Source organism: Oncorhynchus mykiss, chromosome 9, assembly GCF_013265735.2.
Source record: "Oncorhynchus mykiss isolate Arlee chromosome 9, USDA_OmykA_1.1, whole genome shotgun sequence".
Taxonomy (NCBI): Eukaryota; Metazoa; Chordata; class Actinopteri; order Salmoniformes; family Salmonidae; genus Oncorhynchus; species Oncorhynchus mykiss.
Genome location: NC_048573.1, coordinates 59,496,006 through 59,520,717, shown reverse-complemented (window position 1 = coordinate 59,520,717; position 24,712 = coordinate 59,496,006). Strand labels below are relative to the sequence as shown.

General features: G+C 40.5%; 2 protein-coding genes across 3 annotated transcripts; one reads left to right on the top strand and one right to left on the bottom strand.

The window, feature by feature from the left end:
* Positions 1-346: 346 nt before the first annotated feature.
* Positions 347-14,415, bottom strand: LOC110532535 (solute carrier family 13 member 3). Of its 2 annotated transcripts, XM_021616520.2 has the most exons (13): positions 14,172-14,414; positions 13,298-13,563; positions 8,334-8,497; positions 7,384-7,444; positions 7,082-7,261; positions 6,170-6,295; positions 5,883-5,975; positions 5,511-5,615; positions 5,279-5,376; positions 2,964-3,076; positions 2,600-2,761; positions 1,769-1,906; positions 347-1,662 (listed from the first exon to the last, which is right to left on the bottom strand). In XM_021616520.2, the coding sequence occupies exons 1-13, from the start codon at positions 14,286-14,288 to the stop codon at positions 1,474-1,476; spliced, it is 1,812 nt and encodes a 603-aa protein (XP_021472195.1). In that variant the 5' UTR covers positions 14,289-14,414; the 3' UTR covers positions 347-1,473. The 2 variants fall into 2 exon arrangements, with proteins under 2 accessions (XP_021472195.1, XP_021472196.1); XM_021616521.2 differs by lacking the exon at positions 6,170-6,295 and having other exon boundaries at positions 14,172-14,415.
* Positions 14,416-16,735: 2,320 nt separating this feature from the next.
* On the top strand, positions 16,736-18,858 carry LOC110533026 (melanocortin receptor 3-like). The gene has a single exon (XM_021617153.2). The coding sequence runs from the start codon at positions 17,147-17,149 to the stop codon at positions 18,140-18,142; it is 996 nt and encodes a 331-aa protein (XP_021472828.1). The 5' UTR covers positions 16,736-17,146; the 3' UTR covers positions 18,143-18,858.
* The last annotated feature ends 5,854 nt before the right edge of the window (positions 18,859-24,712 follow it).

Below are 24,712 nucleotides of genomic sequence, written 5' to 3'. Positions count from 1 at the left end.
AAAGACGCATATGTAAAAATTGTGTTCAAACCACATTTCAATGCAACCTTCTTTCAAATGTGGTTAGCCTCATTTGGCTTGTTGAGTATCTTGTTTGGTGCTGTCAGACACACGGCTGTTAAATAAGACCTGATTGCACTGTCTATTCTCCTTACTACATATTATGCTGTGTCACTTGGGTCAATGATTAAAAACTACTATAGAGGCTTGGCCCCCTTCTGAATATTAACCCATGGTTTTAAGTTATTCTGTTATATATAATACTGTGTTGCATGTCTGTTGGTGCCTGCTCACTGACATCAGATAAATATATCAATTCCATGGATTGACGAAAAAAGACACTAACTCATTTGCCATTGTTTTATTTGGTAACGAGAAGTATTAAGAAAATAACAAATCTACAAAATGTGCATTGATAAAGCTAAACGTATTACACTAAATAAAAGCTATGGTAGAAAATAGTTACTTCGATTTCCACACACCACATTTCTAATGATTATTTCAAATAAAATAAGATCAGAAAATCATGATTTAAAAGACACGATGAAAAGTGAAACTGACCTTCTGTGTGTAACTTACAAGAATATGTTAAAACACATGCAGCCAGTGACCCCCATGGCCTAGGTAAGTATGTTTTAGGAATAATTCACAAACTCCTGTTATGTGTCAAGACAGTCACAGTTTACACAGCTAAAGATCAATGGAGGATTGAGTTCAAGTGTCATTTACCAGTTGGTGGAGGACTTGGAGGATTGTCATGAAATGGATTGGGTTTATAATCATCAAGCAGACTGCTAACACCCTAATTAATAAGAATTACCATCACAAACACTATCCAGGGAATATTACAATGAGGTACAGTATGAGACGCTCACAGTGAACAGTGCAATGTGGCACAATGACCAGCAGACGTCACTAAGATGCAATTCATTTCAGCAAGCATAGTGAGAGATGAGACAAGACATCACCGGTGTCTGGACAAAAACTATGTCCGACATGACTTGTTGTATAACTGTGGAAGAGAACACAACAACAGACAGACCAACCACTGTCTATTCTGTCGCCCCCCGCCCTGCCCAAACAAATTATCTTCCAATGGAAACATGTCATAGTGATCTAAAACAAATCAAGGCAAAACACAGGACACATCTGGGGAGAGCAGGGGTTCGTGACAAACAAGAAAATGAGCTGATAGGACTTGGTATAATCTACATGACAGAGTACGTAGATCACAATGAGAGCCTGAACAAAATATAAACAGTTAAAAAATCTAAACTCATATACAGTAGACTGATTGAAAAAGGACAGTACTTAAGCAACATGGTATAGCCATCACACCATAGGCTAAATTACTTAAAGTAACAGCTAATTCTCCCCAAGTCTATAGTTATTGACTTTGTACATATTCAGAAATGATGATACAGTATTTACTATATAATGCAGTATAATAATTATACTGGATAAGCTTCAGATCTACGGTAAACTAGTAAGGTTGAAAGGTGAGTCGGAGGGGAACTGTATATCTGTGACAGTACTGGACATGTTGACTGGACGAGCCCAGTCTGGATAAGTCTCCAAACTGAACATGGCACGACCCCAAGTGTTCATGGCCAGAGAAACCGATAAAATGCCCAAAATGTTCATCACAAAGCCTGTTTTCACCTGTAAATAGAGAAACCAAACAGATGTATATGATAGAATACAGTACCTTTAAGTTTAGGAACAGTCTGACATATGGTCATACAGTACATCGGCGTAAGGATCTTACCATGTCCTTCACCAAAAGATGGCCAGATGCAAAGGCAATGGAGTTGGGAGGGGTGGAGACTGGCAACATGAATGCAAATGAACATCCTGTTGTCGCAGGTATCATAAAGTAAAGAGGGTTCACCTTGACAAACATAGCCTGTCAAGAGGAGACAAACACATTTGTTGCTATTCTTTTGACAAAAATAATAACACTTTTAAACACTTTTCTTCAGACAAACACAAGGAGCACACACGTTAGTAAGGAGTGAGTGAATCCATCTCTCATTCAATAACTGGCAACAATATTCCAATTTGTTAGTAGTAATTTATTTGGCTTGGGAATTTTACTGAAGATAAGTAAGTATTGCGCACTTGTCGTGGTGATACTGGATGATACTGGGTGGGTGATACTACTGCTTAGATTGAACGATACTGCAGGACATTGTCACTCCCAGCCAAAGACAACTGGTTACTGATAACTGTAGTTAATGTCCAACAGACATACAAATAGACCCAACAGCCATGGTGCTACACTGACAGATCTGTTAACCCCATGGAAAACACTAAAAAGGTAAATTGCTGTGGGAGATTAGAGAAGAGAGCACCTCCCCATCATCTTTTCCCATGGGGAACACTAATCCATGAATTAGTAATCCAATGTAGTTCAAGGCTTTTTGGTAGATAACAAGGGATATTCAAATACTAGACACAAAATACATGTTTTCCTTCAAAATGATTGCCTACTACAGTAGGCCTGTCCTTTTCATACCCACAGGGCACGTCAATCTCAATAATGGAAACATCGAACTAAACGTTGAATGTTGTGGTCATGTCATAGATGACAGCTCACCAGTTCAGCGATGACGGGCAGGAATATGATAATGGTGGCGGTGTTGCTGGCAAACTCTGTGAAACAGGCCAGGAAAGCTGTGATGAACATGACGGCCACAGCAGGGGGGACCTGGGCAATAGGCTGGAGGTAGGCTCCTATCCACGCCGCCAGTCCTGACTCCTATATTATACAACAGGGACGGAGCATCAACAGACAGCCCCCATCTCAGTAGTAGCAGAAATAGGTCAAAAGTATATAAATCACCACACAATAGATATTTGAATGTGAATTAAAGGGATTTCATATCTTTGTGCATCATTAAACATCAACAGGTTTTACCCATAGGGCAAATTGATTCTATATGTAAATTATATGGTTTTACCTCACATCCCTTGGCCATGGCAAAGCCTCCACCCAGCAACAGAATGATATTCCACGGGACACATTCCTGTGCTTTCTTCCATGATAGGAGAGGAACATATGGAGTATTTGATGCTGTGGAAAACATGACAAGGTATACAATCAACCTCGGCCCACCAGCTAAATCCAGGTCAACCACCGAAATATCAGAATATCTAACCTGCAAGGGGCCTTGAAAAGGAGTAATAAAGAAAAGGCTGAAGGTGGGGGTTAGGGGTTAAAATATGGGTTAAGGGTCCAAATATGGCCATGGCTGGTGTTTTGTTTTTCTCTCGGGTACCGCTGGGCCAGAAATATTTCAATCCCATAGAAAATTTGTGGTGAGAACTGAAAAAGCGTGCGTGAGCAAGGAGGCCTACAAACCTGACTCAGTTACACCAGCTTTGTCAGGAGGAATGGGCCAACTTATTGTGGGAAGCTTGTGGAAGGCTACCCGAAACGTTTGACCCAAGTTAAACAATTTAAAGGCAATGCTACCAAATACTAATTGAGGGTATGTAAACGTCTGACCCACTGGGAATGTGATGAAATAAATAAAATCTGAAATAAATCATTCTCTCTGCTATTATTCTGACATTTCACATTCTTAAAATAAAGTGGTGATCCTAACTGACCTAAGACAGGGAATTTTTACTAGGATTAATTGTCAGGAATTGTGTAAAACTGAGTTGAAATGTCTTTGGCTAAGGTGTATGTAAACTTCCAACTTCAACTGTAGTAAACAGAGCAAACCAAAGTGTGGCGACACACTTTTGAGAGATTAATAATAATCACACAAACAAAGGGGCTACAGTCTTACCTCACAACAGAATGCTGCTCAGACTAATCTACGTCATTAACATTCCTCAGGTGATTTACAGTACCTAACAACAGAGCCAATGCAAGTTTTGCACTTCAGAAATGGACTAATGAAAGAAAGAAAGAATATTCTACTTTGATAGTAGTCAATGATACAGATATAGGATCTTAATTGGAGCCAGTTTGCTACAGCAGTAGAATAATCCTGCAGCAACAGGAAATGTGAGTTAATATATGGATTATAATTAATTGTCATTTTTTGTAGAGGTTGATACATTTTTCATTATGGCAAATCAAGTCTGACATTTTAAAGTATAAATTACAAACTTTAAAATCATTTTTAAACCTTGAATACACTACAAGTTAGAATTTCCCGTTGTGCAGGAAAATTCCTGTAACAACAGCGTGATCAAATTAAGATACGACATCTGTACTGTAATTTATTTCTGGTGAGGCATGATGTAAGGGATAATCAACAAAGGCCTCTGCATTCTATGGAAATTAATGAACAATGCAGAAGTTGTGTTCAACAACGTGCTGGCAGAGTGGAACTGACCTACCAAGGAGTTTCATTATTTTCCAGAGAATGCATAGAGCCCTAAGTTGATTATCCCTTTTATATCATGGCTATAATTTAAAGAAATGTGTTCATTTGCTGGTAGAATTGTGTTCAACATCCACTGAAGTAGCTAGCAAGTGCATTAGTAATTGCCGTGGTAACCAAACAGGCTCGCTAGTTTGGCTAACCAAACCATGAGTTCTAGCTTGCCATTATGAAAATCGAATTCAACAATGCCAATAATGTTTTCAATTTGACTTTTGTTTTCAAAAGCAAATATAGAACATGGAAGAATTAACTATAGCCATTGAATGAACTATAGCCATTGAATTCTACCGTGCAAATATACCATGCGTTATAGGGAAATAATGCACCCTCTAGAATGCCCTTCAAGCCAATCAGGAACAAGTATTCAACAATGCCATGGTATAATTAATATTATAAACTGGGTGGTTCAAGCCCTGAATGCTGATTGGCTGACAACCGTGGTAAATCAGACCATATACCATGGGTATGATTTTGATTTTGATTTTTTACTGCTCTAATTACGTTGGTAACCAGTTTATAATAGCAATAAGGCACCTCGGGTTTGTGGTATATGGCCAATATACCACGGCTAAGGCCTGTATCCAGGCACTCTGTGTTGCGTTGTGCTTAAGAACAGCCCTTAGCTGTGGAAAATTGGCCACATACCACAATCTTCGGGCCTTATTGCTTAAATAATGTGAGTTTAAAACCCTTGGTCTACAGTATATGCATACAGCTGCTTCACTCCATCTAATCTTTTGATTCGAAAACATCCCATGTGTCCTCTGTATCAGTACAGAAAGGTGATATGACTAGAGGCAGTGGTATTTTCCATCTACATATTCCGAAAACATATTTCTTATTATTTGGGACATGTCCTTTCAAGTACTGACCTCTAGAATCAAACCACCAGCTAAGAGAGGGCTTCTGGGAAGGGAAGAAAAATAGGATTGACACAATGATCACTCCAGTGGTCGCATCTGACACATACCTACAGTAGGAAGAGAATCAGAGAAGGGGAAGTCATGATGCAGCTGGTTTCCTCATGCCTCCAGTGAATTATACAGACATTTCCGAGGTAACGGGCAGTGCCTTGTTAGCTTGTAGCAAGCTTATCTGTCTTACCCTTTGTTGAAAAATGTGGACCATCCAGTTACAAATTTGGGATCTCTTGTGAACAGGAGAACGGCAAACAAAATGAAAAAGAATGCGATGGATCCTTCTGCAAAACTAAAATGGAAGATGGAAATTGTTGTCATTGAGGAATTCTACATTACTCCTGACTAAGTACAGAGGGTCTAGAACAGAGGTTATCCTTAGTCCTGGAGGGTTCTAGCAGGATTTTGTTCCATCCAACTGATTAAAATAAACAATCTAAAGCATGCAAACAATGTGGCCCTCCTGAACCAGAATTGGCCAACGCTGGTATAGGGCATGATTTAAGATTAGAGCATGTTGCCTGTGATTTAGTCTAGAGATAAGGCTAGAGTCCCTTACTTTATGGGGCCTAGTTTTCTGTAGTCTTCATCAATAACAGCCTCTGCTTTTTTCTCTGCTTGTGCTCTTTCGTCCTGTTTCTTCACACATAACCTGAACACAACAAATGGTATTAAAATAGTGTGAATGTATCTGACAGGTAGGAGAATGTATTACTTCATATTATTTTAAAAAGTGTACAGGCAGAAGTCCTAGAACTCTATCACAGACTACCTATGTGATCATCTATAGTCACGTTTTTATATTACACACTTTTGAGGAACTTAGATTTGATTTGACCACCATACCGCGAATTCAAGCCCCCGTAGAGGAAAGAAATCCACAGCCATGCCAAGATGAGGAAGAGCACCATGAGAGGAAAGGCGAATGCAAACCAAGAGCCAAAATTTATCAAGTCGCACTCTGGGAAGTAACTAGGACACAAATAAGCAACTGTCAAAAACTGTACAGCAAACATGAAAAAAGTAGTATTTTATGGTCTAAAATGTAACATTGTTCTTCAAACAGCTATTTGCCAGTAAAATCCTAACTCAGGTTGTCAGGTTGGTGTCATATGCCTTTAAAGGTCCTCAATATCATATCATTTCTGGGTAACAATTAAGTACCTTACTGTAATTTGTTTTCAATTAAAATGGTAAAAAAATAAATAATAATAAATAGCCTCTTAGCAAGAGCAATTTCTCAAGAAAGAATTTAGCTAGGACTGTCTGAGTGGGGAGGGGAAAACTGAAAACTAGGTGTTGGCAGAGAGGTTGGCAGAGAGGTCTATCTTTCTTATTGGTCTATTGACTCATTTACAGCCTGGTGATGTCACCAGGCAGGCCAAAACTCCATCCCACCAAAACCGTCTGAAATTTCCAGCGGTCTTTTCAAACATCTCTTATACTAAAACTGCAACGCTGCTGAGTTTTTCACACTCAACAGTTTCCCGCATGTATCAAGAATGGTCCACCACCCAAACGACATCCAGCCAACTTGGGGGGGGGGGGGGGGAGAACAGTACTCATCTTTTTTCATAATGGTTAAAACCCTTTCATAGACCTTCTAATGGTTAAAACCCTTTCATAGACCTTCTCGGGGATACCTTTTCTCCTTACATACCTTTATTGTTCTATCTGATGGGCCTGTGAGGTCTATGAGAGGGTATGTACAGATGCAGTAGCAGAAAGAGAGATCAGTCAAGTCCTGAACTTGGGTACCTCTTAAGTTGTCCAATGAGGATAAGGTTTGGCGCCGTGCCTGTCAGGGTGGCAGTCCCTCCGATACTGGCAGCGTATGGGATACAGATCAGGAAGCCTTTCCACACCTTCATCTGGTACTCTGACTCTGTCCTGATCTCCTGTGCAGTCCTCCCATTTGACCGCACCATCCCATCAGTTCTTAAGATATAATATAGGGAAATGTAACCAGATTGTAACAATGCTAGTAAATAGCTACATGATAACCATGAATCCAACACGAGAGCTAAAATTGTTCAGTTTGTTTATGCTTCCTTTCTTACCCATCTATAGACAATATCTGTTTTTCAGAGGGCAGAGAATGCAGCTTTACTTGTGATTGACCTGATGGATGTTGAAGTTAACAGGTTGTTAGAGTTATTCTCTCCATTGTTCACTGTGCAGTGACAAATTACAAAATATTTTTAAGGACAGGCTTAGACATAATAATCTCATATTGAATACCAATTTGAAGGAGATTTAGGGGGTTATCTAAGTGTAACTGCCTCTACGGAGAATCAATACATTTCCCATAAACCAACTGGTTTGATGCTACGGTACACATAGCTATAGTATGAATGAGACAAGCTATAACAGAGATATTAACAATTGATATGTAATCAAAGCTTGTGAGTTTCAGTTTTCTAACTAGGTTGTCTGTAGACCTCTGTCATATTTAATAAATGACTTGAAAGGTGGCTACTATAATCAATAAATTACCATTTTAATATTGAATAACTTGACATGTCGTGCTCTGAAGGCAATATGATAGAAAAGGTACAGTAGTTGTACGAAGTTCACACCTTGAGTTACCTATTACAGTTTTAATGTGGAAACATTAAAACTGTTTTAATGTGGAAAATTAAAGTATAATCTGTTCTTCTATGTAAGGCACGTGTCAAACTCATTCCACAGAGGCCCGAGTGTCTGTGGGTTTTCGCTCCTCCTTATTTTCTTGATTAATTAAGGTCACTGATCAGTTAGGAACTCCTCTCACTTGTTTGTATAGGTCTTAACTGGACACAAATTGAAATGAAAAAAATAAAATCAGCAGACACTTGTCCCTCCAAGGATTGAGTTTGACACCCTTGGGTAAGCACTACAAACAATTAGCATTAATTCTACCCTTCAGTGTTGATAGACTAAATTTGTCCTGGCTTAGCTACTGTATAGGTCTTAATATTTTCGCTAGATGTATGTGGGACAGTTGGAGAAACCCTACACAGCAACTCACCCTCTGTCTCCTCTTTCACCTTGCAGTTCTCCTTCAGAGTGGCCAGGTCCCCAAAGAGGCTCTCCAGGATGGCGTTAGCAATGGGAAGCATCATGGCCGTTGTTGCTGTGTTGCTGAGCCACATGGACAGGAAGGCAGATGTGATCATCATTCCCAAAATCAACCTGTATGGGGAGAGAGATGGGCACATGGGTCAGGTGTAAGTGGAGTGACAAATCAATACTATGATTATTAATAACATTTTTGATAACAACTGGCCTATGTAAAATGGTAGAGAATCAGCTCGAAGACGCTTGGACCTTCTTATTTGAAATTTTCAGTGGGATTGTTAACAAACACACCACCATAAAGAAAATGAGAATTAAAAACAGATTTAGCCCCTGGTTCGACCGTAATCCACCGTAAGAATTGCATTTGGCGAAAGGCTCGGCACACGCATACTCAGGCTGACTGGCTGTCATTCAGGAAAATGATAAATAAGTGCACTCAGGCTGTCTGGAAGGCCAAAGTTAGTTACTGTAAGGAGCAGTTCTCTCTCTGTGGGTCTAACCCCAAGAAGCTCTGGAAAACGGTTAATGACCTGGAGAATAAACCCTCCTCCTCACAGCTGCCCATGTCCCTTAATGTTGATGATGTGGTTGTTACTGACAAGAAGCACATGGCTGAGCTCTATAATCACCACTTCATTAAGTCAGGATTCCTAATTGACTCAGCCATGCCACCTTGCCCATCCAACATTTCCTCATCTCCCACCCCTTCTAATGCGACTCTCCCCGATGCTTCTCCCTCTTTTTCCCCTGCCCCGCTACAAAGTTTCTCCCTGCAGGCGGTCACTGAGTCCGAGATGCTAAAGCAGCTCCTTAAACTTGACCACAAAAAAACATCTGGGTCAGATGGTTTAGACCCTTTCTTCTTTAAGGTTGCTGCCCCTATCATCGCCAAGCCTATCTCAAACATTTTAAGCCTGTCTCTCCTTTCTGTGGAGGTTCCCATTGCTTGGAAGACAGCCACGGTTTGTCCTTTATTTAAAGGGGGAGATCAAGCTGATCCTAACTGTTATAGGCCTATTTATATTTTGACCTGTTTCTCAAAAGTGTTGGAAAAACTTGTCAATAATCAACTGACTGGCTTTCTTGAGTATTGGCCTGGTTGAGGAGTATTTGTGGTTCTGAGGGGTCTTTGGCCTGGTTTGCTAACTACCTCTCTCAAAGAGTACAGTGTATAAAGTCAGAAAATCTGCTGTCTCAGCCACTGCCTATCACCAAGGGAGTACCCCAAGGCTCGATCCTAGACCCCACGCTCTTCTAAATTTACATCAACAACATAGCTCAGGCAGTAGGAAGCTCTCTCATCCATTTAAATGCAGATGATACAGTCTTACACTCAGCTGGCCCCTCCCCGAATTTTGTGTTAAATGCTCTCCAACAAAGCTTTCTTAGTGTCCAACAAGCTATCTCTACCCTTAATCTTGTTCTGAACACCTCCAAAACAAAGGTCATGTGGTTTGCTAAGAAGAATGATCCTCTTCCCACAGGTGTGATTACTACCTATGAGAGTTTAGAGCTTGAGGTAGTCACCTCATGCAAGTACTTAGGAGTATGGCTAGACCAGGGGTGTCAAAGTCAAATGGACGGAGGGCCAAATAAAAAAATCAGCTACAAGACGAGGGCCGGACTGTTCGAATGTTCATTGAAAAATTTTTAAATGACGCATATAGTCTAGTGAACCTAATTGAACCTACTGAAAACCTAACAAATATATTACAATATGATCAGATAAATAAAGCAATATTTTCTTATGGCTCTGTCAGTAATCTTTCATTTTCAACAGACACAAAAGACAAATTTCCTTTATATAAATATCCCCATAACATGAACATTAAATGAAAGAAACCGGTATTCAAGGCACCATCAGTAGACTATATTTTCTATTTTAGCAAAAGTGGGCTAAATTTACTTCAAAGAAAAAACAATAATAGCAATTTTCTATCATCCACTCAACTGAAATATTTTTAAAATATAATTGGATTGAAATACAAAAAAATAAAGTGCAAAAATCTATTAATCAAAAACAACACTTTGTTTAAGGAGAAGTAACATGCAGTGAAAACAAATATTAAATTTTAACTTTTAAACTTGAACTGAGTAAAAACTCTAAATATGTGATTGCACAGTAATGTTCACTTGTTTGAGGTTGAGGGTGATACTTGGTGGTGTCCCATCTTTTCCACAAGTTCATCAATGTTCGGGGTAAGGCTCTGAGCTGAAGAAATCCTCAGAATTGAGTGGAGGTGTTCAGCAGTAAGTCGACTTCTGTGTGATGTTTTGTTCAGGTTCATCAAAGAAAACAGTTGTTCACACAGGTATGTGCTGCCAAACATAGACAACGTTTGAGCAGCCTGGATGCGCAGCTGGGGCATTGTGCCGGGGAGGAAACGGGCGAACTCCGCAGCACCCACTGCCGCATATTTTGCCCTCAGTGCATCATTGCATTGGAGGTCAATCAACTCCATTTGGAGGTTTGGTGGTGAGCTTTCCACGTCAACAGCAAATGGGTTACCGAGCAGTTCCAACCTGCTTTTTTGTGCTTCAAAGTCAGCAAATCGGCGTCGAAAGTCAGCGGCAAGCATACCTATTTTATCAGCCAACTGTGTGCTCGGGAACGCACTGGTAGAGAGCTTCTCTTTCATGGTCTGGCAGCTGGGAAAGTGGCTCAAATTTTCTTTCCGCATCTGCGTCTCCCACAGAGTCAGTTTGGTTTTAAATGCCTTCACTGTACTGTACATATCAGAGATGACACGATCCCGACCCTGCAGCTGCAAGTTTATTGCATTCAGATGACTCGTAATGTCACACAGAAAAGCCATTTCACACAGAAACATTTCGTCTCGGAGTTGTGTTGTGTCTTTCCCTTTGCTGTCCAAGAACAGACAAATCTCCTCACGAAGCTCGAAACATCTTTGAAGCACCTTTCCCTGGCTTAGCCATCGCACCTCTGTGTGATAAGGCAAATCACCATGCTCCGTTTCTAACTCCGTCAGAAATGCCTTGAACTGGCGGTGATTCAAACCTTTGGCTCTGATAAAGTTAACTGTGCGCGTGATGATGCTCATTACATGCTCCATTTTCAAGGCTTTACCGCACAACGCTTCCTGGTGTATGATACAATGATAAGCTGTCAGCTCACCTGTCGCGTTTTCCTCTTGCATCTTTTCCCGTATCTTCGCCACCAGTCCGCTCCTGTGTCCACACATCGCAGGTGCTCCGTCGGTTGTCAAACCCACGAGTTTTTCCCAAGGCAGCTCCATCTCATTTACACATCTTGACACCTCTTCATACAAATCATGCCCCGTAGTTGTGCCATGCATAGGACGTAAAGCCAAAAACTCCTCTGTCACGCTTAGGTTGGAGTCCACTCCGCGGATGAAAATTGACAACTGGGCAATGTCAGAAATGTCGGTGCTCTCATCCACAGCCAAGGAATATGCAATAAAATCTTTTCCCTTTTTCACAAGCTGCTCTTTTAGATTGATGGACAACTGGTCTACTCTCTCGGCAATGGTGTTTCTGCTCAGACTCACATTTAAAAAGAGTTGCCTTTTTTCTGGGCAAACTTCGTCACAAACTTTAATCATGCAGTTTTTGATGAAATCCCCCTCCGTAAATGGCCGGGCTGATTTAGCGATCTCTTCTGCCAAAATAAAACTGGCCTTGACAGTTGCGTCCGCGTGTGTGTCCGCGTGTTTCGTTTCATAATGTCGTCTCAGATTATACTCTTTCAGTACCGCCACACTTTCTCCACACAGAAGACACACAGGTTTTCCAGCTACCTTCGTGAACATATACTCCGACTCCCACCTTGTTTGAAACCCCCGGTTCTCAGTATCCACCTTCCGTTTTGCCATTTTTGATGGGTATCTGAAAGTTAATTTTACTGTGATGCTGACGACTGCTGTGCCAATAAATATTGAAATGAAGCAGCCTACTGCTCGGTGCGTCACCTTTGCATTGTGGGAAATGTAGTATTGGTGCGTGTAAAAGATCTGCGGGCTGCCGGCTTGCTGCGGGCCGGTTCTAATAATAAATCAAGATCATCCCAGGGGCCGTAAAAAACCTTCTTGCGGGCCGGATGTGGCCCGCGGGCCTTGACTCTGACATATGTGGGCTAGACGGTGCACTGTCCTTCTCTCAGCACATATCAAAGCTGCAGGCTAAAGTTACATCTAGACTTGGTTTCCTCTATAGTAATCACTCCTCTTTCACCCCAGCTGCCAAACTAAACCTGATTCAGATGACCATCCTATCCATGCTAGATTACGGAGACATAATTTATAGATTGGCAGGTAAGGGTGCTCTCGAGCGGCTAGATGTGCTTTACTATTCGGCCATCGGATTTGCCAACAATGCTCCATATAGGACACATCACTGCACTCTATACTCCTCTGTAAACTGGTCATCTCTGTATACCATTTGCAATGCTAATTTATAAAACCCTCTTAGGCCTCACTCCCCCCTATCTGAGATATCTACTGCAGCCCTCATCCTCCACATACAACACCCGTTCTGCCAGTCACATTCTGTTAAAGGTCCCCAAAGCACACACATCCCTGGGTCGCTTCTCTTTTCAGTTCACTGCAGCTAGCGACTGGAACGAGCTGCAACAAACACTCAAACTGGACAGTTTTATCTCAATATCTTCATTCATATTTATTTTACATTTTTAATCCCAGTCCCCCGTCCCTGCAGGACACCTTTTGCCTTTTTGTAGGCCGTCATTAAATAAGAATTTGTTCTTAACTGACTTGCCTAGTTAAATAAAGGTTCAATCAAAATGTACATTTTATTTTTTGTAAAAACATGATTATGTATGTTTTACCATATGTAGTGGATTCATATTAGATAATGGAAAATAATCCCAAAATATAAATGATGATAAATGTATATATGGCGATATAGACTTCTCACCAGGCTGGTTTGACTCCAACAATCTTAAGAACTTTCAGAGCTATTCTGCGATGCAGACCCCATTCCTCGATAGCTGACGCCATCACAAGACCACTGAGAAAGAGAAAATTTGTATCGAGGAAGTACTGAGGGCAGACTTTTTTGGATGGAATAATTCCCATTGTTGGAAAGAGGCAAACAGGTAGCATGGCAGTGACAGCTAAGGGAAGAGCCTCTGTGCACCAGAACACAGCCATTAGCAGCACCACATACAGACATTTCCCCTCCTGAAAAACATAACAGAAACATGTTGGTGAACATTAAGAGTAAATGCCAAAGGTGATCTATTTCATTAATGTTTGTATCACGCTGTGGAAAGACAAATGTATAAGGAATGTACTTTTTTTCTGTGGCTGAAATTGCAAAATTAAGCCCATGAAGTTATTAATAGCTGTGTTAGGTCTCAGATTGGTTGGTTAGGTCTCCAATTGGGTTATGGCTATGATTAAGAGGGGTGAATGGAGTTAGGGTCAAGTTATTATTAATGTGAGGATTGATGTTTTAGCTATATGATGAAGCGGGACCATGTCCTGTTCTAATGGCATGTTTTATGATCCTGATTCTAATTTCAGTGAAGTCTTATTCCAACAGATATTGGTTTAATGGGTGTTCAGATTTAAAGGCAGGTGTGGATATTATTAATCATATCAGTTTTAGGCTATGTGGCAATACTGTATTTAACCATTGCCTGACTTTCAGTAGTAGGTCATGACAATTTGATGTGGTTCAGCAATTTGGCTTAGTTATATACAGTTATAAAACTAGTTTTTCTTGTGAGTTAGAGAAATAAATGGTTAGAGTAACAAGATTTGTGTTTCTTCCAATAACCACTTACCTTTTCCGGTAGACCAAAAATTAACGGGAGGAGAATAAGCGGAGTGAGGACTAGAATAAGTTGTTTCTTGACGCACCAAAGCTTCTTAGCGAACGTTGATATTGTTTCCATTTCCATGACGAATATTATTTTATTGAAGTGCACCTACGCTTGGTATATGATGCCGGAGTGCAGAATTTTGAAGCCTCAGTTTTATCACTTTGACTCCGTTGTTTTTGCACTCTTGGAGAAGATTAACTATTGGTTTACAGGTTAACTCATAACGCATTGTTCAAGTTATTAGGGATGCGCGCGCAAGCTGAGCTTGCTCTGTGGTTGCACAATTGGTATGTGATTTCTTGTGTTTTACTGATAATAACCAACATGTTAACAATTCCAGTAGTCTTGTCTTTCTGGTTCCTCTCTGCAAAATGGATGCAAGCCATGTCAATAGTCATCAAAAACTGCTTCCATCATCATCCATGGTTGATCACACAGGGGGCCATATAGGTAAACCATGTAAACTTCATTTTAAGAGGATAGGGACTTGAACCACAGACATGTGCCATAAAGGTCCAAATTTAGCAGAAATCACATGTTTGGAAACAAATGAAGACAAAATACATGGAGATTACAATGGTAATCTGTAACACTGTAATACACAGTTTAAATAGGCAGCATTTACACCTGGAAGCCCAATTCTGGTATTTTTCTCACTAATTGGTCTTTTGACCAATCATATCAGATCTTTTCACATCAGCTCGTAAATTCTCCATCTACAAATGTGAAGTGAGGACATAGGCTACTTTAAAAGACATTGGTGTTAAAAGCAGGATAAAAACTTGGTAGCCAACTGTCTGATCTGGCAATGCTCAATAGAAGGCAATGGCAGGTTTGTTTCTCTCCCACAGGAGTAGCTGCCTCTCTATTCAGCTTTCTAAAGCCATTTATAACTACCCTGGCCAGAAACAGTCTCTTCACTGCTGGCACGACTCTGGTGGCCTCCTAGAGGTCAGCGCCAATCCTCCATTGTTCTTGGTCACGGTAATAAGCAGTACTTTCCACAGTTGAACTATTATCTGTGATGCAGAGGTGCCCTCTGGTGTCATAACTTGTGTCATACATACAAACTGGTTTGTGGAATGTGTGAAAAATACAGTATGTGTGTAAAGGTGCCCTCTAGTGTCATAACTTGTGTCATACATACAAACTGGTTTGTGGTATGTGTGAAAAATGCAGTATGTGTGTAAACCTATTAATATTAAAGTTTCTTAAATGAAGAAAGACCCCTCAGCAACGGTAATAACGAGTTTGTGATCTGCACAAGTGACATTTTACTCATATAAATATATTATTCGGTATTCTTCCTGCTAAATAACATAATCAGAATAACAGGGTGCATGCAGTTTAGGTGAGGAGAAGGTTAAAGACAGACAGTCAGCCATAGCTACAGGCAATGGACTAACCATAACTGTTGTGTATTGGGGTTTTGCCGCAGAGCTTCATGGGAGTTGTATATGTTGAGATGCCAATAGCTTAACTGATTCCCGTCTCCCATCTCATCATTATTGAATTGTTATAAAGACTTGGTTATGAAAGCCATGAGTCATAACAATAACCTCATCCCCAGACTAACTTTGTCTATTGAACCAGATTAGGACATGACATTGTGGTTTACGCTTAGCAACCAGTACAACTAAGCAACTATGCTCTTAGATGAAAAAAATGGCCCCGTTTACTTTTTACCTGCTATGACCCTGAATATTGGCATTTCCAGCTTGACTGCACATCAACTGTCTTCCCACCTCATGTGTAAAGATCACAACAACAACAAAAAAGTCTTAATCCATGCCAGTTGTGTAATGCTATCTTGGATGAAATGCAAACAGACAGAAAGGGTTAGACCTGTTCTTATGCATATATGTTCTGACAAGTCTCATAGAGAGAATAAGGACATATGTCTCAGGTTCTAGCAAGTAGCTACTATAAGAACGAAATGCTAAAATGCCATTTTTACCAAATCTCTTTGTTTTAAATAATTTTGTGCAAAAGAGCTACTTTTGAAACAATGATTCTTCTCGATTTAGATTTTACATGCACCATCGGTCTTGTCAGTTGAATTAACTGTAAGTTTCTCAATTAGCTAGGTTATTTTTACTTTCAAGAAGGCAGTCAAATAGAATGAACCTTTTACTGCAGTGGGCTAGTTTCTTGGTAGTATTAAACAAATCTACTTTGAAACAAAAGTATACACCTCACACACATGGTAATGGACTCCTGGACCATGTCAGATATTGAGTTGAAATGTATTCCATTTTGAGCTTGCATCCGAATATTGCACTTTACATACATCACAAAAGACTGAAATATAACAAAATTGAAATAATGTTTATTAATTATGACATTTTGAAAAATATTGCTAACACTTTATTTGACAGCCATTGTCATAACACTTTATGACACAGTCATAACCATGTCATACAATTTTATAACAACTGACATAACTTGTCATAACCTGTCATAATATCTCGTAACACTGTCATGACCCATATATTTACACCTGTTGTGACATATATTGCATTATTTTATGACTGGTTATGACATGTACATAAGAAAATATGAATAACATTCCACCCCTGAGGCCACTAGGTAATTTGACTGCAGGAAAGGGCTACTGTCATCGATGAAGTATTATCAGGTCAAGTGAAAATTGCGTAACGTGAAACAACTTAGTCTATGTCAAACTACTGAATGTGTGTTTGCGCACAAGTGTCCTTATGTGTATGTGTGTGTATACACAAACACCCATGTTCAGGCTATCTGTGTGTTCATTGAATTGGACCGGGGGGGGGCTTACAGTGCTCTCAGAGCTCAGGAGCAAAACAGATAACCACAGTTCTCTCTAGCTCTGATCTCAGAGGAGGAGTAAAAACGTTCAGCAGCAGGGCTCCAGAAGAGGTTCTCCCTCAGTGAACTGTTGTCCAAATTCCCACCTGATGAACAACACTTATAGACATCTGCTGCCGCTGGACCTTCAGCTCAATGAAACCACCAGGGAGTCTCTGGCTGGGGAGGACGAACAGGGGAACCTGACCGGCATCGAGCCTGGTCTGTGTGAGGCAGTCCACATCCAAGCTGAGGTGTTCCTGACACTGGGGATCGTCAGCCTTCTGGAGAATATCTTGGTGATCTTGGCAGTGGTCAAGAACAAGAACCTCCACTCACCCATGTACGTACTCCTGTGTAGTCTTGCTGCTGCTGACATGCTTGTGAGTGTCTCCAACTCACTAGAGACGGTGGTTATCGCTGCGCTGAACAGTCGGTTTATTGTGGCAGATGACCACTTTATTCAACTCATGGACAACTTCTTTGACTCCATCATCTGTATCTCCCTGGTGGCCTCAATCTGTAACCTTTTAGCTATCACCATTGACCGTTACGTGACCATCTTCTATGCCCTACGCTACCACAGCATCGTGACGATGCGGCGGGCTGTCCTGGCCATCGGTGGCATCTGGCTGACATGTGTGTTCTGTGGGATAGTCTTCATCGTCTACTCAGAGAGCAAGGCAGTCGTTGTGTGTCTGATCATCATGTTCTTCACCATGCTGGTGCTCATGGCCACTCTGTATGTTCACATGTTCCTGCTGGCGAGGCTTCACATCAAGCGCATTGCTGTTCTTCCCGCGGAGGGTGTGGTGCCCCAGAGGACCTGCATGAAGGGAGCCATCACCATCACCATCCTCCTAGGGGTGTTCGTATGCTGCTGGGCACCTTTCTTCCTCCACCTCATCCTCCTCATCACCTGTCCCAAGAACCAGCTCTGTGTCTGCTACATGTCCCACTTTACCACCTACCTGGTGCTCATCATGTGTAACTCTGTCATAGACCCCGTTATCTATGCCTTCCGCAGTCTCGAGATGCGCAAAACCTTCAAGGAGATCCTCTGTTGTTTCAGTGCCACTTGTAGTATTTTCCACTGTAAATACTGAAGGGTTGTAGTTGTTGGTCATTTTCAAAAAGGCACAGAAAAGGCTTTCAATGTGGTTGTTCAATGCGCTGTGTATATGGATACTGTGTATATGGACATTGTTATATGGACACTGTGTTTATGGACATTGTTATATGGACACTGTGTATATGGATACTGTGTATATGGACATTGTTATATGGACACTGTGTATATGGACATTGTGTATATGGACATTGTGTATATGGACATTGTTTTATGGACACTGTGTATATGGACATTGTTTTATGGACACTGTATATGGACATTGTTATATGGACACTGTGTATATGGATACTGTGTATGTGGATACTGTGTATGTGGATACTGTGTATGTGGACATTGTTTTATGGATACTGTGTATATGGACATTGTTTTATGGACACTGTGTATATGGATACTGTGTATATGGACATTGTTTTATGGACACTGTGTATATGGATACTGTGTATATGGGCATTGTTATATGGATACTGTGTATGTGGACATTGTTATATGGACACTGTGTATATGGATACTGTGTATGTGGACATTGTTATATGGACACTGTGTATATGGATACTGTGTATATGGACACTGTGTATATGGATACTGTGTATATGGACATTCTTATATGGACACTGTGTATATGGACATTGTTATATGGACACTGTGTATATGGATACTGTGTATATGGACACTGTGTATATGGATACTGTGTATATGGACATTCTTATATGGACACTGTGTATATGGACATTGTTATATGGATACTGTGTATATGGACACTGTGTATATGGACACTGTGTATATGGATACTGTGTATATGGACACTGTGTATATGGATACTGTGTATATGGACATTGTTATATGGACACTGTGTATATGGATACTGTGTATATGGACATTGTGTATATGGATACTGTGTATATGGACATTGTGTATATGGACACTGTGTATATGGACATTGTTATATGGATACTGTGTATATGGATACTGTGTATATGGACACTGTGTATATGGACACTGTGTATATGGACATTGTTGTGACATGCAGGTTTGGCTTAGTGGCTTTGCTATTGGGAAGATGTTTTCATGTGTACGTAGTGTTTGTGAAAATGTGAGAAGCAAACAGTAAAAAATTGAAAGATTAAAATTGACCATGAGTGACTAATTTTATGAATTATATTCTTACCTTGATTCTTACCTTGACTTACCTTGACTGCAAGGAAGACACATTAGCAGAATGTGAATATAGATAGATGAATAAAAAACATCCCTAAACAAACAATAGGGTGATTTACAGTGCCTTGCAAAAGTATGAATTCCCCTTGGATTTCTTCACATTCTATTGTGATACAAAGTGGGATTAACATGTATTTAATTGTTAACATTTTTTTACAATCTACACAAAATGCTCTTGTAATGTCAAAGTCAAAGACATTTTTTTAAAGATTCATAGAAATGAAATAACTATAATTTTTTCACTGCATATGTATTCAGCTCCCTGAGTCAAATCAATACATGTTAGAAACACCTTAGTCATTGATTACAGCTGTGAGTCTTTCTGGGTAAGTCTCTAACAGCTTTGCACACCTGGATTGTGCAACATTTGCCCATTATTCTTTAAAACATTCTTCAAGCACTGTCAAGATGTTGGGAATGTTGGCTAGACAGCAATTTTCAAGTATTACTATAGATTTTCAAGCAGATTTGACTAAAAACTGTAACTTGGCCACTCAGTAACATTCACTGTCTTCTTGATAAACAACTCCAGAGTAGATTTGGACTCATGTTGTAGGTTATTATCCAGCTGTCTCTCGTGTAAAGCAACTGGTTTTCCTCTAGGATTTTGTCTGTGCTTAGATCCATCCTGCTTATTTTTATTGTGAAAAACTTCCTAGTAATTGCCTATGTCAAGCATACCCATACCATGATGCAGCTACCTCCATGCTTGAAAATAAGGAGGCAGTTACTGTTGTGTTGGATTTTCCCTAAACATAAGGCTTTGCATTTAGGCCAAAAAGTGTATTGTTTTGCTGTGTTTTTTTTGAAGTATAGTGTCTTATTGCATACAAGATGCAAGTTGTGGAATATTTGTATTCTTCTTTTCACTCTGTCGTTTAGGTCATTATTGTGGAGTCACTACAGTGTTTGTTGATCCATCCTCAGTTTTCTGCCATCACAGACATTGAACTCTGTAGCTGTTTTAAAATCACCAATGGCCTCATGGTTACAGCCCTGAGCTGTTCTGCAGCTCAGTTCAGAAGGAGGACTGTACATTTGATGTGTCAGGGTGGTTTAATATATAATCCACAGCATAATTATTAACTTGCCCATACATAAAGAGATTTTCAATGTCTGCTTTGTTATTGTTACTCATCTACATATCACTACCCTTCTTTAAGAGGCTTTCGAAAAGCTCCTTAGTCTTTGTAGTTGAGTCTCTGCATGAAATTCAATACCTGACTAAGGGGTCTTACAGATGTTGTTTGTATGGGTGACATAGGAAGGGTTAGTCATTCAAAAATCATGTCAACGCCTATTCTTTAACACAGAGTGAGTCCTATGTCATTTATAATGGGATTTGTTAAGCCACATTTAACTCCTGAACTCATTTAGGCCGGCCTAAACAAAGGGGCTGAATACTTATGCAATGAATTTATTTTATTTATCTCCACTTTGACATTACAGAATATTTTGTGTAGATTGTTGACAGAAAATGACAATTAAATCCATTTGAATCCCACTTTGTAACACAATAACATGTGAAGAAATCCAAGGGGTCTGAATACTTTAGCACTGAGCTGTATATAATCTGGTCTGCTGTAGCCTGTCTGTATCAAATCAGGGATAATTAATCTCATTGCATGTATTTAAGAAAAAGGGATTCATAAAAGCTCAACATGTGTGTGCACTGCACGATTTGCCATCTACCAAGGAATAGTACTATGAACCTATATGATTTTTCACATGATAAATATTTATCATGTGAAAAATCATGTTGAGCTTTTATGAATCCCTTTTTCTTAAATACATGGAATGAGATTCATATATATATATATATATATTTTGACAGTATTTTTATTTAAGAAAAATTACTTTTACATAACAATTTTTTTTAAATATAAATGTGATATCCAAATTGTTTGCATCACAGCTCTGGTTGTTTAAAAAAAAATCACCAACAGGTGGAGTACTCATTTTTTCACAGTCTATTTATTTGTGTAGTCTATGTGCCTAGTCTAATTTAATCGACCCTCAATGAGAAGACACACCTCTGTACATTTCAATGATACGTATGTGATCCATAGAGTATGTTCCGTTAATCTAATTCTACCAGACAGTGTAATCCCTTTACGCCAAGTCAGGGTTAGCCTCTGTGTACTCAGTAGATGTTGTCAGCCAATGCACCTAGCAGGACAGCATCTAAACCAGCTGGATTCCCCCCCCCCCCCCCCCCACAAACACAGGTTAAGGCCAATACAGGCTGGAGAACAATAAGGAGAGGGTGATTTATAGCTCTTTAATTTTGCCTTTAGGTAAGAAAGCAGGGACAGGAACTGAAACAGGAACTGAAACCTTTTATGGGCAGTAGGAGGATTATCAATGACGAAACAAATAATCATTTTCTTAGTTGTTGGTTACACATACATTCTTGATGGGGTGTTTTTAAACAGGGAAACATAGCACAGACAAACAGACAGACAGAGATACGACAGAGGTTTAAATGCAAGCTGATCACTCTGTTGTTGCTAAGAATTTTCCTCCAACGCAGGTGTTACATAAATTCACTAACATAGGTTATATTAACAGTGCTACATTTTTCATAGAGCCTGATTTTGACCAGCTAATACCCTAAACGTTCAAATTCTGTTACTGCAGGATTATTTTGCTGCGACAATACTGGTCAAATTAAGATCTCACACCTGTGAGTTTGTTATGACATAGTGCCCTCCTACAAGCAGAGGATGTGAGAGATTCTTATGCAAAAATGTAGCTTTTCTGAGTCATCTCAATCACTGGGTGTGAACACCTCCCTCTGCAACTGAATCCTGGACTTCCTGACAGGGTAGGCGCCCACACCTCTGCCACACTGACTCTCAACGCGGGGGTCCCCCAGGGGTGTGTGCTCAGTACCCTCCTGTATTCTCTGTTCACCCATGACTGCATGGTCACGTACAACTCCAACATCATAATTACGTTTGCTGACGACACGACACTGGTAGGCCTGATCCCCGACAGCGACAAGACAGCCTTCAGGGAGGAGGTCGGAGCCCTGGCAGAGTGGTGCCAGCATAACAACCTCTGCCGGTGTCTGAGGAATGCCTGGATGATCATCACAGACTCCGGTCACCCGAGCCACAGACTGTTCACTCAGTTACGATCTAGATTTTTTTATTCTACTTTTTATTACTACTTGTTATTTTGCCACTTTTGTATTTGGCATTTGATTCTTGATTAACATTGTTATTGATTCTTGATTAACATTGTTATTGTACTGCATTGTTGAGTTGAGTTAGCAAGCAAGCATTTCACTGTATCGTGTGCATGTGACCAATTGAGTAGATTTGATGTTAATGGGGAGTGTAATACATTGAACAAATCTGTTGGTGTTTCTTGTGCGAACAAAAGTGCAAACTGGTAAAATCCCTTCACTACCTGAATAAGCCTAGATACTAAAATGAGAATTAGAACAAAAAACAAAAAACCAAGGCACAATACAATTGAATACAGAAAAAAACACACCTTAGCCTTCTAACATTTTAATATTCTGGCCTACATAGTTAATAACATGAAAGTACAATAACAATAGAAATCCCCACAGCCTGACCCTAACACAGAACCCAAACCGGCTGCGCGCGTGCGCCATCGTGCGCCATCGTGCTTAAATGTATTTTGTCCCCCCACACTAAACGCGATCACGACACGCAGGTTAAAATATCAAAACAAACTCTGAACCAATTACATTAATTTGGGGACAGGTCGAAAAGCATTGAACACATATGGCAATTTAGCTAGCTAGCTTGCACTTGCTAGCTAATTTGTCCTATTTAGCTAGCTTGCAGTTGCTAGCTAATTTGTCCTGAAATATAAACATTGAGGTGTTATTTTATCTGAAATGCACAAGGTCCTCTACACCGACAATTAATCCACACAAAACGGTCAACCGAATTGTTTCTAGTTATCTCTCCTCCTTCCAGGCTTTTCCATCTTTGAACTTATATGGTGATTGGCATCTAAACTTTCATAGTATTACCACGACGACCGGCAACAAAGTTCATCTTTCAACCACCCACGTGGGTATAACCAATGAAGAGATTGCACGTGGGTACCTGCTTCTATAAACCAATGAGGAGATGGGAGAGGCAGGACTTGCAGCGCGATCTGCGTCAGAAATAGAAATTACTTCTATTTTTTTACGCAGACGCTCGTTGACGCGCACGAGCAGTGTGTGTGCAATAATTGAATAACATAGATTCCTACATTTATTTTGCAACGCTCGCCCACGCGACGTGAGCGGTGTAGTTAGGGTATCAGTCAGCAGTTCTCAAACTAAGGGTATAAAAATGAGGTCGCTGGAGAAAAGGGGTCGCAGTTCTCAAACCTGATATAAAAATGAGGTCGCAGGAGAATTTCAAAAATCCAAAGAAAAATGGGAAGGCTTTCCACCAGAACATTGCTGTGGCGACTTGCTTCCATTCAGCCACAAGAGCATTAGTGAGGTTGGGCACTGATGTTGGGCGGTTAGGCCTGCCACGCAGTCGGCGTTCCAATTCATTCCAAATGTGTTCAATGGGGTTGAGGTCATGGCTTTGTGCAGGCCAGTCAAGTTCTTCCACACTGATCTCAACAAACCATTTCTGTATAGACCTCATTTTGTGCACAGCGGCATTGTCATGCTGAAACAGGAATGGGCATTCCCCAAACTGTTGCCATAAATTTGGAAGCACAGAATCATCTAGAATTTCATTGTATGCTGTAGCGTTAAGATTTCCCTTCACGGGAACTAAGGGGCCTAGCCAGAACAATGAAAACAGCCCCAGACTATTATTCCTCCTCCACAAAACTTTACAGTTGGCACTATGCATAGGGGCAGGTAGCGTTCTCCTGGCATCCGCCAAACCCAGATTCGTCTGTAAGACTGGCAGATGGTGAAGCGTGATTCATAACTCCAGATAATGCATTTCCACTGCTCCAGAGTCCAATGGGAGCTTTACACCACTCCAGCCAACGCATTGCATTGCGCATGGTGATCTTAGGCTTGTGTGCGGTTGCTCGGCCATGGAAACCCAGTTCTTGAAGCTCCCTAAGAACAGTTCTTGCGCTACATTGCTTCCAGAGGCAGTTTGGAACACGGTAGTTAGTATTACAACCGAGGACAGCACTCGGCGGTCCCGTTCTGTGAGCTTGTGTGGCCTACCACTTCATGGGTGAGCTTTTGTAGCTCCAAGACCTTTCCACTTCACAGTAACAGCACTTACAGTTGGCCGGGGCAGCTCTAGCAGGGCAGAAATTAGACGAACTGACTTGTTGGAGAGGTGAAATCCTATAACGGTGGCACGTTGAATGT